A 15216-nucleotide genomic window follows, 5' to 3' on the forward strand; every position below is an offset into this window, starting at 1 on the left:
CCCAGTGTTTCTCAGTAAAGGCACACTGAGGAAGATGACTGATATTTCAGCATGTCATTTAAATATCATACGGCCCTGTAGCAGCTGTGAAAACTCATCTCAAGCCCTCGTTGGCATCGAGGGAACAGATTAAGTGATTCTCTGCTCTTTTCCTCTTTCCCTGTGATCCCAGTCTAAGTCAGATTGTACCTACTGATTATTTTCATGTAACTGGCAGTCCTTGTTCATTCCTCAAATTTTCCATTAGATGTGGTGTCATTTGCAGTGGCTCCGCCTCATGAGGTAGCCCTGTCTGGAAAGATGGAATTCCATCTCTCCCTCCTAGCTCCAGTATATCTGGTAGAGCTCTGCCCAGCCACTTACCTTTGTTTCTCTCAGTCACCAGGAAGTCCACCCTGGGTTCTTAAACATATCAAATGAGTAGCTGTTACCGTACTAGTGTAGGTAAATGGCAGTGGGACCCAAATTCTCAGGATAAGTTGGCTACCTCTTTCTCGCCTTCCCAACTCAGTGGATCCCATTGGTGAAGAGTGTCCGGAGGTACCAAACAGAGGTTTATTAACAAGCAATCTGGGACAGCTTGCACTGCTTCCGTTCAGAGGCCTTCCTGTCCTCTTCCCTCATCACTATCTAAGCATCCTTCTACATAAGCCATCAACCCAGAGGTTTTCCCTCCATAACCCATCCCTGATATCATTCTCCCCAATTCATGAACCAACAGGCACAATGTCTGGCACAGAGTTGTCCTTCAGTAAATGTTCATTGAATTGAATTGAATTTTTTAGTTTGGCCAGGGATGTTGTCACAATAAGACCATATTCATACTGAGAGTGGGAGGGGAGATTTTAAGACCATGACTGCTTAATATTTAAACAAACTGTTCACTGTTTAAACTATGGCATTTTTTCTGCCGAATGAAACAGGTTTAAAATCTAGCAGTGGTCTCCCATATGGCTGAGTGTGACAAATGATGTCATTTGTCACAGATATGCTAGTCGCCAGCAAATGATGAATAATTCCAAATGCAAGTTGAACACAACAGTTTCTCTTTTTTCCAATGCATTTGTTTTTATCTCCATTCTAGGGGCTGACCACCTGTAAGTTACCAGGCTTACAAGCCAGCCAAGCCTAAAGGGCATTGCCGTTGACAGGAAGGAGGGCAGGTCTGGAGTGGGAATTGGTAGCACTATGCCATGACTGTTATTTTTTCTTTCTTTCTCTCTCTCATTTCTTCTGAATTTGGCATCATTTTCAGGAGTGGCCGGAGTGGATACCCTTCAATGAGTCCACTCTCTCCCCAGGAAATATTCCAGTTGGCTTGTATGGACCCAACCGATGATGGACAATTCCAGGAACAGCAGTCTCTGGTGAATGAATGAATTATATGACCCCAAAAATACCGGTTTTGGTTTCCCGATCCCCTCCACTCTCTTTTTCAAATTTTATTTCATAGCCATGATCAGTCAGAAAGTCCCTTTCTGATAGACCCAGCCAGTTAACCCTGGGAACTTCCTGTCTGTCTTCACCCTTTTCATAGCTGAGTTTCTCATATTCTCTGACAAATGCTCACTCATAAGGTTGTATAAACCCAGAGATCCCTTCACTACTGCAGGAGCTATTGCTTATGCCCTCTTAGTTTATGCCCCTGAGCCTCAGTGTAGAAGCAGAAGTCATATATAAAATCTTGCCTTTGATGGGGGGTGCCTTGAGAGAAATCATTATACAATGGATGGCACCTGAGCTCAGGGTAGTGAGGTTCTGTTTGTGAGAACACAGAAGTGCCCTACACCAGCCCTTAGGGATGGCTGCCTTCTAGAGAGTGTAGTACAGTGTGTGTGACAAGTCACTGGATATCCTGTAGGAGGGACAAAAGAATCTCTTGCCTCTGCTCTGTGTGGGTTCAGGCAAATGGGCCCTTTTGGTCACAATTCTGCAAGGTCACATACACTTGAAGAAGTTCCCTGAAGTCACTTTCCTGAACTCAAAATGAGTTTGCCATTAGTGTAAATGGTAAAATTCTTCGGACAGTCATATAATAGCTTGGAAAATAGAGAACAGATTGAAGTAAGGTTTTGCTAATACACAGTTAAAAAGTTCAGTTCCCAAAGATAATAGACTTTGCCATTGTTCCCAGTTCTGGGGCCATAAGAGCAAGTTCCCTCCTGGCTTAGAATTTAAGCCCAAGTGTTCATTGGCCTGGAGGAAAAAGAACCCCAGCCTTTAGAAAAGTCCATATAGGCAGTGTGTAATAAGTGAGTTCCACATCACTTTGATTATAATACATATGTGATTTTTCTCTCCTCTTCCTCTCTTTCCTGATCCCTCTCCCTGGATGACATGGGTGGAGTATGGGTGTGGCCTGCTTGTAGAGTGCATGTTTGATGAAATGGGTGGGTCTTCAGAGGTTGAGCAAACAGCTCAGTGGCTTAGAAAAACGGGGGATTATGTCTCCTGTGATTGCTGAGACTGAGAAGTATGCATGGTTGTATTTGAGGAGACAGCCAGATCAAATACCCCCAGGAAGTGAATAATGGCTGAGGTTATTCTTGAGGAGGAGGAAGTATTTCTTGGCATAATTTGCTGCCTTTCCCTTTGAAGATCTTAACACTAAGGCCCAAGGAATGATTGGTACAGATAATTTGATTGTTACAAGGATCTCTCAGTGTCCTACAGATTGCCTGCCTGGTGGGAAAAATCTCAATAATGTGTCCTTTCTTTCACAGGGAGGCTTCCTTTATTGTAACATCATTTCTGTGGGGCCCCTAGGGCTGAACCATAGCGCCAAGACTTGGATGTGTGTTCATCTCATTGTCAGTACTGGTGTCTGTAATTCAATTCAGATGTCAGCTATACATTCACCACTGTGTACCCCTGGCCATCCCTTGGGGTCCCTGCTCCACATCTTGAGGCGTGGCCTTGACTTGAGTGTGTGCATATGGAGTGTGTGTTTGTGTGTGTGTGTTTCACACTGCCTTTGACACCCATGGACTGCAGTGTTGTTTCCACATCTGTTTCGAGTCAGACCTGTGTGCTGTATAAAGCATGTTCTGCAAACTCTGTGACTCCCTCAAGTGCACACATATTACACTACAAGAAGGCACATGTCCCATTCACACCAGAAGCCACTCAGCCAAATGATCATGGAGGCTGAGCAATATCTTGGGCACTTTTTCTCTAGGGCAGTGCCCTACTCTTACATATTCTACTTCCATGTTTCAAGGGTGCTATCACCTAAAAATAAAGTAGCTTTTTTTTGGTATAAGCTCTAGGTGTCTCCGATGTCTCTAGGTTGCTTTCTTTGATCACCAATGTAAAGCATTCTAAGGTAGCTCCATTCTTTATGCAGTGACACTGTATCTGTGTAGAACATATTACATTTGCCAAACATTCTTTAGCCAGAAAAATAATATAAAAGAGTTGGTCAAGGTTGCATATATCACTCAGTGGTAGAATGCTCACCTTCCGTGCAGGCGACCCAGGTTCAATTCCCAGACCATGTACCCAAAAAAAACAAGTTGACCCCCCCAAAAAAAGAGTTGACCAAGACCTTAGAGATTCCCAGTTCAACCTTCCAGTGCTCTCAGGTGGTGCTGTCCAAAACAATGCCCACTAGCATCAAGTGGGTACTGAGCACTGAAAATGTGGGTAGTCTGAATCAAGACACATTGTTCAGTGTAAAGTCAGATTTCAAAGACAGTATGAAAAAAAGAATATGACATATCTCATTAATTTTATACTGATTACATGCTAACATGATAATATTTGGATATATTGGGTTAAATAAAATATGTTACTAATAATTCATCTGTTTCTTTTCACTTTGTGAAAGTGGCTACCAGGAAATTTAAAATTGCTTACTTGGCTTGCATTATCTTTCTATTGGACCGCACTGGTCTAGAGCTTCTCTGACAGGTCATCACATTTTTGGATGGTTTTAATCATAAGAAAACTCTTACCTAATACAGTTGTATATCCAAAAGCTTGAGAAGATATATTTTACTGACATCAGAATTGGTGACTTCTCTTAAAATCCTGGTTTCTATTTAACTGATAAAAGCCTTCTTCAATTGAAAAAATAAACCCAACATTACCACCTCTCAGAAAAAAAAACTTTACATATCTAAAAGTTTTCTTACTGGCAATATTTGTTTCATAAAGCTATAAAATCTGAGGCAATATTCAATGAGAAAGAAGTAATTTTGACTAGAGAAGGTGACCTTGACATCTCAATCCCGGTTAAGGAAATTTAATTTTAAAAAAAGAAGAGCCTCAACTGAACTTGGAGTATATTCATAAACTGTTTGTGACATCTGGTATACCACCTTTGTATACACATAGATGCACACACACACATACATACACAACTGAAAACTTTAAAATGCAGGTCCATTTTCTGAAAGCCATTCTTGGTATGGAGGAGACAGAATCATCCGCTAGAGGGGAGAAGCAATGAGACGGAACCAAGTCCCACAAGCTTGGCTGTGTGTTTATTTCCAGGAGCCAGAGGTTAGTGAAATAAAAAGCGTGCAGTCCTCTAGCCATGGCATCTACCTTCCTTCGGACACCCAGGAGCATGCGGGATCTGGGAGGGCATCCTCTATGCCACGCCTGACTGTGGATCCCCAGGTAAAAAGCCACTACCACCCACCAATTGCAGTGGCTTCCCGGGCTATATTGAATTGGTGGGTTATGAAATAATACCTGATATTTCCAGATGCAACCTTGACTTGCCCCTACTCCTTTCCTATCAGCAGGGGTCTCTTTCATAGAGCCTGTACCTCTACAGCGTATTCTTAGTGAACCCCAACCGTGACAGCCTAGCCAACAAGATGTCATAACTCCCTCCGGATGGGCTAAGCAATCTCAAGACTCAGTCAGCCATACAAGAGACATTTTCCAGGATTTTCTCCCTGTTTTTCTCTCCTTTTCTCTTTTCCTGGCTCCACCATGCACATGTGCAGTTATTTACACACACAGCTCCGTGTCAGGACTGTCTGTCCTAACCAGCACAGGCCACGCCTCATTTCTGTCTGTTTACCTAAGCTGCTTTTTTTCTGTCTGTCTGTCTGACATCAAGTTTTGACAGAGACAAGAAGTTTTTGTGGATCTGTTTTGACATCTGTGGCAAATCAAAACGCCAGAGTTTAAGGTGGGGCTGGGGTGAGACTGATATTAGGGGAAGCACAATGCATTCTTAGTAGATGTTAAATAGTAAACTCTCTTAAGCTTTAGTGCTACAGAACGGGGCCTTCTCTGGTAAGGACAAGAACAACAAAAAAGCGGATGAAGCCACGATTCTTTCATGGTTTAGGCTTTTTGATCATGGTCTTCCCTTATTTCAAAAGAGGTTCAGTGTTTGCTGCAGGTCCTGACTGAGCCCCTGAGCTCTCACAGTGCCTGCCTGCATTCTGCTTGGCATTACTCTAGTGCACTCAGCTGTTTGCTTTCCTGAGCATGAAGAGAAGACTTTGAACCAGTTCCAATGACTGTTAACATCACCTAAGGACACTTTCTGGAACAGCCTCCTCTAGCTAAGGTCTGAGCAAGGGATTAAAGGGTTGCCACCTTCAGGTTAGATTTGCAACTTCAACTGTCTCAGTCCACTTCCTCCTTACCTTTAAGCCCTTTCCATAATTAACCCCCTCCTTGTGTTCCTCTGGGGTCCATATTTCCAGGTGGTGACTGACCCTAGCTCCATAAGACGTTCTTTTTCCACTATTCGGGATAAGCGGTCAAATTCATCGTGGTTGGAGGAATTCTCCATGGAGCGAAGCAGTGAAAACACCTACAAGTCACGGCGCCGGAGTTACCACTCCTCCTTGCGGCTGTCGGCGCATCGCCTGAACTCCGACTCAGGTGAGGATGGCTTCAGTTTTGGGTTTGTCAGACTCCTGCCCAGGGACTGATCCTGGCAAGAGCTTCAAATCACTTGGAACAGAATTTAGATAAAGATAAGGAGCGTGATGGAAGAAAGAGCATTCCTTACCATAAGGGTGCCTGTATCAGACTTATCCTGTAATGGACCAAAGCCCTCTCTGTTCATCTCAATGTGTGAGATGCCTTTCCTCAGCAGTGGGGATATAGAATCATTAGCCTTAAGGTTTCAGACGGCCTTCTGCAAAACCTTGTTGGTTCCTTGGGAAGGTATCAGAGACCCCCTAATGGGGAGCACAAAAAGAGTCAAAGAGACTGGGCTTTGGCCACCAGCTTCACTGCAAACAAAACCACATGCTACCAAAATTGTTTTACGTATTTCAGTTTCATTTAAGATTTTTTTTCTCAAGGAGCAAGGTTATGCTGCTAGAAAACATTAGAAAATCATTTATTTGTTCAATGCCTTTATTTTACTAGATGAGAAAATTAAAGATGAAAAAATAGTGACATGCCCCATGTCATGGGTTAGTGAATAGCAAAATAAGGACTAGAGTTGAGCTCTTTTGACTTCAAGCCCAGAGTTCTCACTGTGACATTACATTAGGTATGTTATTATTTAATTCATGGAGACTTAATTTCCTTTTGCAGGTGCCTTCCCCCCCCACACCCCCCGACTCTCCTCTCCCCGCCCCCCCCCCCACACACACATACACACACACTCAAAAAAGTAACATACCCATGTTTAGGACATAGAAGGTTCCTAGCCCATATATCGATCCATGTTATTCTGCCTTTATTATGTCTAGGGTAAATGGAAGCAGAAGAGAACAGTTTGCATCTTTTGATATACATGTCTTTCTAATAGCAACTTGCAGACTTACCTTTTCATCACAAAAGTGTTTGCTAGCTTTCCCGCCTGCATTTCAGATCACCTGTCAACATGCCTGGAGTAGCCAGGATTCCTTAGGGACCCAATCCCAGGTGTGATGTGATACCCAGAGAGACTTCTCTTCATCCTCAGAGGTAGGTGTGGGCTGAATTATGACCAGTTGCTATTGTCTTCTCTCACAGGCCACAAGTCTGACACCCACCGCTCAGGGGGCAGAGAGCGGGGGCGATCAAAAGAGCGAAAGCATCTTCTCTCCCCTGATGTCTCCCGTTGCAATTCAGAGGAGCGAGGGACTCAGGCCGACTGGGATTCTCCAGAGCGTCATCAGTCCAGGTCCCCCAGCGAGGAGGGCAGGTCACAATCCCCCAACAGACAGGTGAGCATGGGGAGGAAGCTGAGCCTTCAGCAGAAAGGCAAGCAAGGGTAGTCTGTAACAGGTGCAGAATGTAGGCATCTAACAGCCACTTTAAAGCACCCCTAAAGACCTCAGCTTCATAGGGACCTATGTGCATAGAGATTAGCTACTTAATGCTTTGTACTCAGAAACAAAATGAATTCACAGAACACCAGATTTTACCCGAAGAAAGATAACAGTGTGTAGAGGTCATCCCATCCCACTCTTCAGAATCACAGCAAATAAGTCCACAAATGTCTCTGCCAGATTTGGAAGGAAAGAGTTGTCCATTAGGCAGAAAGGTGTCTTTGACTAGTCGCTTGATCCATATTGTTAGAGGGAATGATATTTCATCCCGCAGCCCAGAGCAGTGCAACCTCATTTACCTCGCTTCCAGCCATCCCAAGAGGAAAACCATACCTCTCCTTTCCAGCCTTTTGCTGCAACACCAGTCTCTGCCTAAGAAATAACCTCTGGAGCTGTGTGAAATGATTCTTCATCCCAGCTTTGCTCCTCCCTACCATACCTCAGTCCAGCCCTGTCTCCATTCAGGGCTCTTGAATGAGTCCAGATTGGACATCCTCTCAACAGAAATGACCAGTGTAGAAAAGGAGACTTCCAGAGACAGGCAGCTGAGAAGTTTATCTTCTAGAGCAGTGGTTTTCAGATCTCCACACAAAGCAAAATCATGGAGGGAGCTTGTTATAATGACACATTTCTGGGACCTCAGGGATTCTGTTTCAGTACTTGAAAGTAAAACCCAGAAATACGCATTTTAAAGGACCCTTTCCCGGGAGATTCTTAAGCAGGTAGTTTATAGGTCACACTACTCTAAGAAACATTGCCATGGAGGTACATTTCCCAACACCTAGGCTCAGTTACCTTTAGGGGGATAGGTGGTCAAGTAAGACCTGAGCCAACAGGTAAGCATGTGGAATATAGAGGATGAGTTAACACTGTTTGTACACATAGCAAACTACTGAAAACAAGAAGTGAAGGTGAGAGAATAGAATTTGCATTTGCCTTACACCTGCTTCCCAAGAAGGGTTTCCCACACAGAGCAACTCCAGTACATACATTCACTTTTCATATAGTTGTCATTCTCAAACTCTTAGTCTTTCCTTCAAAGTGCCACTTGGTATATATGGAGCGTCCAGACCCTTGCTATTCAAAGTGTTTGTTCCTTGGACCAGTAGCCTCAGCATCACCTGGAAGTTTGCTAGAAATGCAGACTCTCAAGCCCGCCCCAGACCCTTTGAGTCCAGGAGAATCGTATGCACATTAAAAATTGAGGAAGTCTAGTCTAGATGACATTGATTCCTCAATGTCCTTTAATCCCTGATATGAATCCCTGTCTCACTGAGTGGATGCAAATAGTAGTAAAGGAGTCTCTATCAAAAGCTGCACTGGGCTGAGAGAGGGCTGAGCTGTCAGGTGTCAAGGTAGCCGATTAAAATAACCAAGCCAAAATAAAAATATCATTTAAGCCTTTAATCACTTCCTGCAATATTATGAGCAGGAGGTTAAACTGGAGGAAGATGTCAACTCTCTCCTGTTTGTTTTTTCCATGGAGCTGCGCCGCCAGTAGAGGGTCAGATGAATCACACAGACATTGGGGCCCTCCACAAAAGGCTCCTGCATTTTTATGGACCCAGGAGCTACAGAGAGAGAGGAGTACTAGGAGAGAAAGAAGTACTGAATACTGAGTCAGAATAGATAAACATATCTTCAGAGCCTGTCCATCCTCCACCCTTGCCATAAGGAAGCCTCAGCAGAGGTACCTAAGAAGGGACTCAGTTTTAAGCCCATGAATGAGAAGCTGCTGAATGAAGGTGCCTGTGCTAGAAATGCAAATATGCACAAGAGCAGTCCTCGATTGCACATCTCTTCAGAAACTGCAATGCTCTGGCTGTACACCGAGGCTGATGTGGGGAGGGCAGTATTCCTCCAGGGAGGCCTTTCTTTGTAATTGTCTATGGTTGGACCTGAAAAATCGCCCATGAATTTTTGGCCAGGGTTCCTCAGGCTCCAGCTCAGCCTTCCGTCCCCAGAATTCAGACCCCATGGGCTCTCTGTTGGAGAGGTTAGGGACGCTTAACAGGGTCCCAAATGGTAATCGTACCACCTGGTCTGACATGCCATGTCTCTCCTGCTATACAGGGCACAGGTTCCCTGAGTGAAAGCTCCATCCCCTCCATGTCTGACACCAGCACCCCAAGACGAAGTCGTCGGCAGCTCCCACCAGTCCCTCCAAAGCCTCGGCCCCTCCTTTCCTACAGCTCCCTGATGCGACACTCTGGGAGCATATCCCCACCCGCTGATGGAAGCGAAGGTGGCTCCCCGCTGACCTCCAAAGCTCTGGAGAGCAACGACGCCTGCCTGCCCGAGTCTTCCAGCTCCCCGCACGCCAGGCAGAGCCAACACTCCTCCCCACAGCGCTACATCTCCGAGCCCTACCTGGCCTTGCACGAAGACTCCCATGCCTCGGACTGTGGCGAGGAGGAGACGCTGACCTTTGAAGCTGCTGTGGCCACTAGCCTGGGCCGCTCCAACACCATTGGCTCCGCCCCACCCCTGCGGCACAGCTGGCAGATGCCCAACGGGCACTATCGGCGGCGGAGGCGCGGGGGGCCTGGGCCGGGCATGATGTGTGGAGCTGTCAGTGACCTCCTCAGTGACACGGAAGAAGACGACAGATGCTAGAGGCTGCTCCCCCCTCCAATGCATGCTCTTCTCTCACACAGAGAAAACCAAGACTGAATTGGGAAGCCAGTGCGGCCCGGGGGGGGAGGAAGAGGGAGGAGGAAGATGGAAGGACACCGTGCATCATCAGAGAAGAAGGAAGACAAAAGGAAAAATCAGTCAAACCCACCGAACCGCTTCATTTCCCTTTGCAAGATGGGCACTGCCATAGTTCTGCCTCTTTGCTGGGGAAAGAAAATACTGAAAAATGGAGGCTCTTCCCATGAGAGAAGGGACATAGGGATGGCTTTACTTCCCCCTGCCCCTTCCCGCTTTTCTAAAAGCATTGGAGGGATCTAGGTGTCCTGGGTCTACGCTCATTTCCCTGAGAAGCCCGGAGGTCTTCGTGGCCCGTCTCTGGGGAGTAGTAGAGGCCATAGGAGAGGCTTCCCCTCCCTCACTGACTCCTGCTCCTCAGCCAGCACTGCTGCAGCACTGCCACCAAGGCGAGGGTATCATCCTGCGGTTTGCTTCCCCCAAAGAAGTGCAGGCTAAGTTCAGGAGCATTGGATGGCAAGGGTAGGAGGAAGAGAAGGAGGAAAAAGCTGAAGTGGAAGGGGTCAGGGTGCTGTGACAGCAGCAGCAAGGGCTGGTCTGGTTGAGAAAAGCCATAGCCCAGCAGCCCATACTGTGGAAAAGAGGGTCAGAGAAATGGAGAACAGCTAATGCTGGTGGGTACAGTCCTTCAGCTCTGAGACCTGTTGCCCACACAGGAGGTGCTGTGAGCGTTGGTTAGGAAAGGCTAAGGAGGGCCCTCGGGGTCCAAAAGATGCCTGAGGCTCTGGCAGGGGTGATATTAAAATATTTAACAACCCATACGGCAGGGGCAGATTTCAGCCAGAGGGCTGGCGCCACCTTGCTATGCCAAGCATCGACCGATGAGATGCTGGCCATGGTGGAAGCCTGGGGGTGGGGGTAAAGGTGGCAGGGGGCCCTTAAGGGACTCAAGACAGAGTCTGTTTGCCAGTCTGTCTAGAAGTATTCAATACGTGTACCAGTGTTACAGCCATACCTGTGCATTCTGGTTCACCGTCAGCCCAGACACTGGTCAGAGACAGCTGGCCTCTCCACCAAGCAGCAAGGCCAGTGCTGTGCCAAGCCCATGAGGCTGAGGGCCAGAGGCCCAACCTTCCATTCCACTCTCCTGAGAGTGTGGAGCACACATATCCAAGGTGGGCCACATGTCGCCCATTAAGGACTTCTATAAGGATAGAAATGGCAAATGGATTGACATGGGAAGCTTCAATGAGAGAGTCGGTCTCAGTTTACTGAGGATGTCCCATGAGAAGGGACCTTTCAGTCTGGCATTTCTGCAGCTAGCCTGTAGTTGAGGGTCAGTATGTCAGGATGTCTGTAAGATGATCAGTAAATATACCTCAGCTTAGACCTGGGCTTCCAGTTCCAGCAAAGCAGGCTGTGGTGGGGCCTCATCACACATGTGACAAGACTGGGGGCCCCAGAGGTCCTGAACATTTCCCTGGGGTGGCACGGGGTCACCGTTCCCCAGATCATGAGCTGGGTAGAAGATAGCCTCAGGCCACTATGTCATTCCTGACCCCCAAAACTCAGAAACCCCAAACTTTCTTGGCCGAGCAGTGCCCCTTTAGTATAGACTATCCATCCATTTGGTTGAACAAATCACTGTCTTTATCTGGGACACTCTTGCGACATGCACCATCCAGTTAAGTCACTCCGTAGCCCCCAACACATCACAGTAGCGGGAAGGATGTCCTGGAAAGGGATGTGGGGCAGGGCCTTCCCCAGCCATGAGCAGGTGGAGCCCACCTCACAGGCTCTCATGTAGGGAGACCGTGAGGAGCCCTGGGCTCAGATCTCATGGAGAAACACTTGTGCACCAACTCTGGCTCAGACAGCCCCCACCTCTTGGGTATTTGCAGCTCACAGTTATTTTTCATAGAAAGAGCCACTTTTTTCTTTTTTCAATTTTGTGGTTGAAATAGAAATAAGGCATAACAACATCAGCTCAGAACACCAAATTTAACTTTGCAGCCACAGAACTGTTTGTCTTGGCCTCTCCTTTTCTAGGTATTGATGGAGCTTCATGGCCCATAGTCAGTCCCCAATCCAAAGAGGCCCCAAGGCCAGAAGCCAATGAGTCAGAGACAGAGTTCTCCCGCTCTCAGACCCTCTTTTCCTTTCATTTTTCCTCTCCCGCTCAGCACGTGTTTGCTCAGGGGTAGCTGGGGCTGTGAATGTGACTATACCACACCTGGATCCTAACAGGCATGATTGTTACATAAGACTCTGACACTGGGCCTTGTGTTGTTTTTGAGGCTTCTTCTGCGCAGCGTCATTTTATACCAAAGTGCTGCTATGGCTGCTTTGTGTGCACAAAATTGCTTGCTTCCACCTCGGAAATGCAGCTTTCTCAAGGGAAAGGTCTACAACAGGACAACCATTCTGAGCCAGCAGTGCTATCGCGTGGTGTTTTGAGAGAGGGGATTGAAATGATACCTTATGGCATTTCAACAGTAGGAGAAATTTAGGCTGGCAGTGCAATTACCAGAAATGGAATTTGCCTGCAAATGACATCATGAACACTAAGTTTCCTGTGCCAGGAAACCTTCCTAGATGCCTGAACTCCTTGAACTCACACACACGCGCAGGCACAGAAGCATTTAAATCCTGAATAAAGTGTTGTAAAGCACTGCAGATGTGGTCCCCTGACAGACTGACTTGTTTTACTAGTGTTCAAGAACGTATGAACTCATTTCTTGTATTCATCTTCCCCTGACCAAAAAGTCTGGTTTCTTTTCCCTTAGCCTGCACTTACCTTTTATTAAGATCAGAAAATAAAAGAGAATTCTCTGTTAAGTCGCAGAATCCATTATGACACTCTTCTTTGGTTCCCTATGCTTCTGAATAAATATGAGCTCCAACCTTTCCTGAAATAGTCAACCAGGACAGTCCCTTCTTAAGTTTCAAATTCTGCCTCTTCTTTTTCTCCTTCAGAGAGGTCTCTTTAGATACAAAAACCCATACTTCTTTTTGGTTTAAAAATGGTATCCACATCTTGAGAAATTCCTAGCAAAAGAAGATTGTTACTAGTATTTTAGATACATAGCATGATCAAATTTTGAAACTGGCGGTCTCTCTATAAGATTCTTTAGCCATGTGGTCAGTTTCCCTTGCTAGTGTTAGTTTTCAGCCTCTCCTCAATACGGGGGAGAGAATAAGAGAGAGAAGGAGAAGAAAGAATACAGAGAAAGAGAAATAGGGAAGGGGAAAAGGAAAGGAAGCCAAGGCAGGGAGATGTTTTAATTAGATTTGTGTTTAGATATTCCTCTCTTCACTTAAGGCTCCAGATATACCTCTCATAGGGAATTCATCTCTGTCTGTCTCTCTCCTTTTCTTTCTCTCTCTCTTGCCAAAAAAGAGGCGTGCCAGCCCTCTGAGCCAGGTGCCCCTGCCCTGTGAAGGGAGGTTGCCCTCTGGTGCCCACTCCAGGCTCCACGTGAGTCATGAACATGATTGTCCAATTTTGGGTAGTACCACTGTTCTGGATGAAAAATCTGTTTCCATTCCAGGCTTGACTTCTAACCCCCATTTGATTCCCCTTAGAGTACTGAGACAACTGAGATCATTTTCCTGAAGATGTTCTAGACTTTGACCTCTCTTGGAACACAAAGAGAAGACCCCATATTCCACCACTCAGCCAGCATCTCCCCACCATCCCCATTAATCTATGAGACGGACTGGCTTTTGTCCTCTTATTCCCCATTCTGGCCCTTGTTTTGCTACATGTTATTTTTGACCCAACTCCTGAGATGGTTAAATGCACCAGAAGCAAGTTTATTAGCTGACTTAATGATCTTTGCTGCACTCTCTGCTATTATATGTGTTTTCTTTCTTATGGAATACAGTTTGGAGCTCATCAGATGGTATTCACAAGGTGATCTGAAACAGGATGCAATGTGCAGGGATTGTTGATGTGTGTGTGTGTATGTGCATGAGAGAGAGAGAGAAATGTTTACATTACTAGATAACTTGCTGCAGGGAAATTAGGTCTTCTGGCATAATAGAACAAAATTTTGAAATAATTTTGATTTTTAAAGGACAGTTCTCAATTTTTCATTACACCCTATTTATAAAGTCTACTCAATGTTTCATTTTGGTAGAGTGTTTCCTTAGTGGGAGGAGACAGCAATAAGTTTAGGGGTTCTTTAGCTAATTTCTCAGCTCAGTTAAAATATATAAATTATAAAGAGGTATGTGAAAAGAGAATACATATGTATTGCAGGAAGGAAGCAGAAAGTCATCTCCCTTGCAGAAACTTGTTGAGACTTCAAGTCAAGGAATCTTTTCACTGCTGTTTTTATTTATCAGTTTCACCTCTTGTGTTTTGAGAAAGACCTGGTCTTAGTGTGTGCAGAGAATCATGGCAAGGAAAAAGAGAGATGCCTCGATGCCTTGGGGTTGACTTTTCCCTGCTGTTCAAGGGACAGAGAAGAGGACTTTATGATACAGGAAAGAAGCAAGAAGAGGGCTCTTAGCAAGTGGCCTGCCAAGGCATGAAGGTTTGACTGCAAATAAGAGCCCCATAAGGAATCAGGTCCTGGTTTGGATAACATAACTTTTAAATCTCTCTCCATGGAGACTTTTTTTGACAAAGCTAAGCAAAGTGAGCTTGGGCTGTGACCTAATATTTTCATGAGGTGATCAGAGGAGATTCCAGATTAATAAGCATTGCCTGTACCAGACGTTTTGTGTTTCTTTGGTTGGTTGGTTGGTTTTTTCTCTCCCTGAACCATGCATCCTATCACAGCTAGGTCTGCCCCAAAGAGAGCAGCAGCAGGTGCCTTCCATGCTGGCTATGGGAGGAGGGCTCTGCTGCAGACTGCTCAAGTTTTTGTAAGCTGTCACATGCCGCAGACCACCCAAAGTACATCGACATGGCACTTGGAAGGACAAAGGACTAAGAATAGGAAGAATTATCTTTGGTTTTTGGTGGCCGTCTTTTTCTTCCCTTGAAGCCTTCTTTCTGTTTGACCTTCTGAGACATATTCCTCCCAGGTTACATCAGGCCAAAGAGAATGGATTCACATACCGTCCCAATTAACCGAAAGAGCTGGGAAAACTGTTAACAAAACTAAAGCCAGAGGGCTGGGAAGCATGAATGAGACTCACAACTGAGTCTAATCAGACGGCTAATGAAGCTGAGGTGCCCCCAAACTGTGCTCTCACTTTTGCCTTCCTGCTATCTACTGCTCTCCACCTCCACCTCCCTACCGTGCTGTAAATAACGGAGTTAGTATCTTGACCTTCTAAATGTAAAAAGACATCTTATGATAAGCCA

At 45.7% G+C, this 15216-nt stretch overlaps 1 protein-coding gene across 6 annotated transcripts in view; it reads left to right on the forward strand.

Moving 5' to 3' along the window:
* Window positions 1-12703, forward strand: part of CACNA1E (calcium voltage-gated channel subunit alpha1 E) — a 422025-nt gene extending 409322 nt beyond the window's left edge. For all 6 annotated transcript variants that reach the window (XM_077157177.1, XM_077157172.1, XM_077157174.1 and 3 more), the window contains 5 exons: window positions 1256-1367; window positions 4498-4626; window positions 5676-5856; window positions 6946-7139; window positions 9318-12703. In XM_077157177.1, the coding sequence (XP_077013292.1) occupies window positions 1256-1367; window positions 4498-4626; window positions 5676-5856; window positions 6946-7139; window positions 9318-9860 (1159 nt within the window). In that variant the 3' untranslated portion in view covers window positions 9861-12703. The remainder of the gene's footprint in view (window positions 1-1255; window positions 1368-4497; window positions 4627-5675; window positions 5857-6945; window positions 7140-9317) is intronic.
* Window positions 12704-15216: the final 2513 nt, after the last annotated feature.

The sequence above is a fragment of the Tamandua tetradactyla genome, chromosome 4 (genome assembly GCF_023851605.1).
Source record: "Tamandua tetradactyla isolate mTamTet1 chromosome 4, mTamTet1.pri, whole genome shotgun sequence".
Classification (NCBI taxonomy): domain Eukaryota; kingdom Metazoa; phylum Chordata; class Mammalia; order Pilosa; family Myrmecophagidae; genus Tamandua; species Tamandua tetradactyla.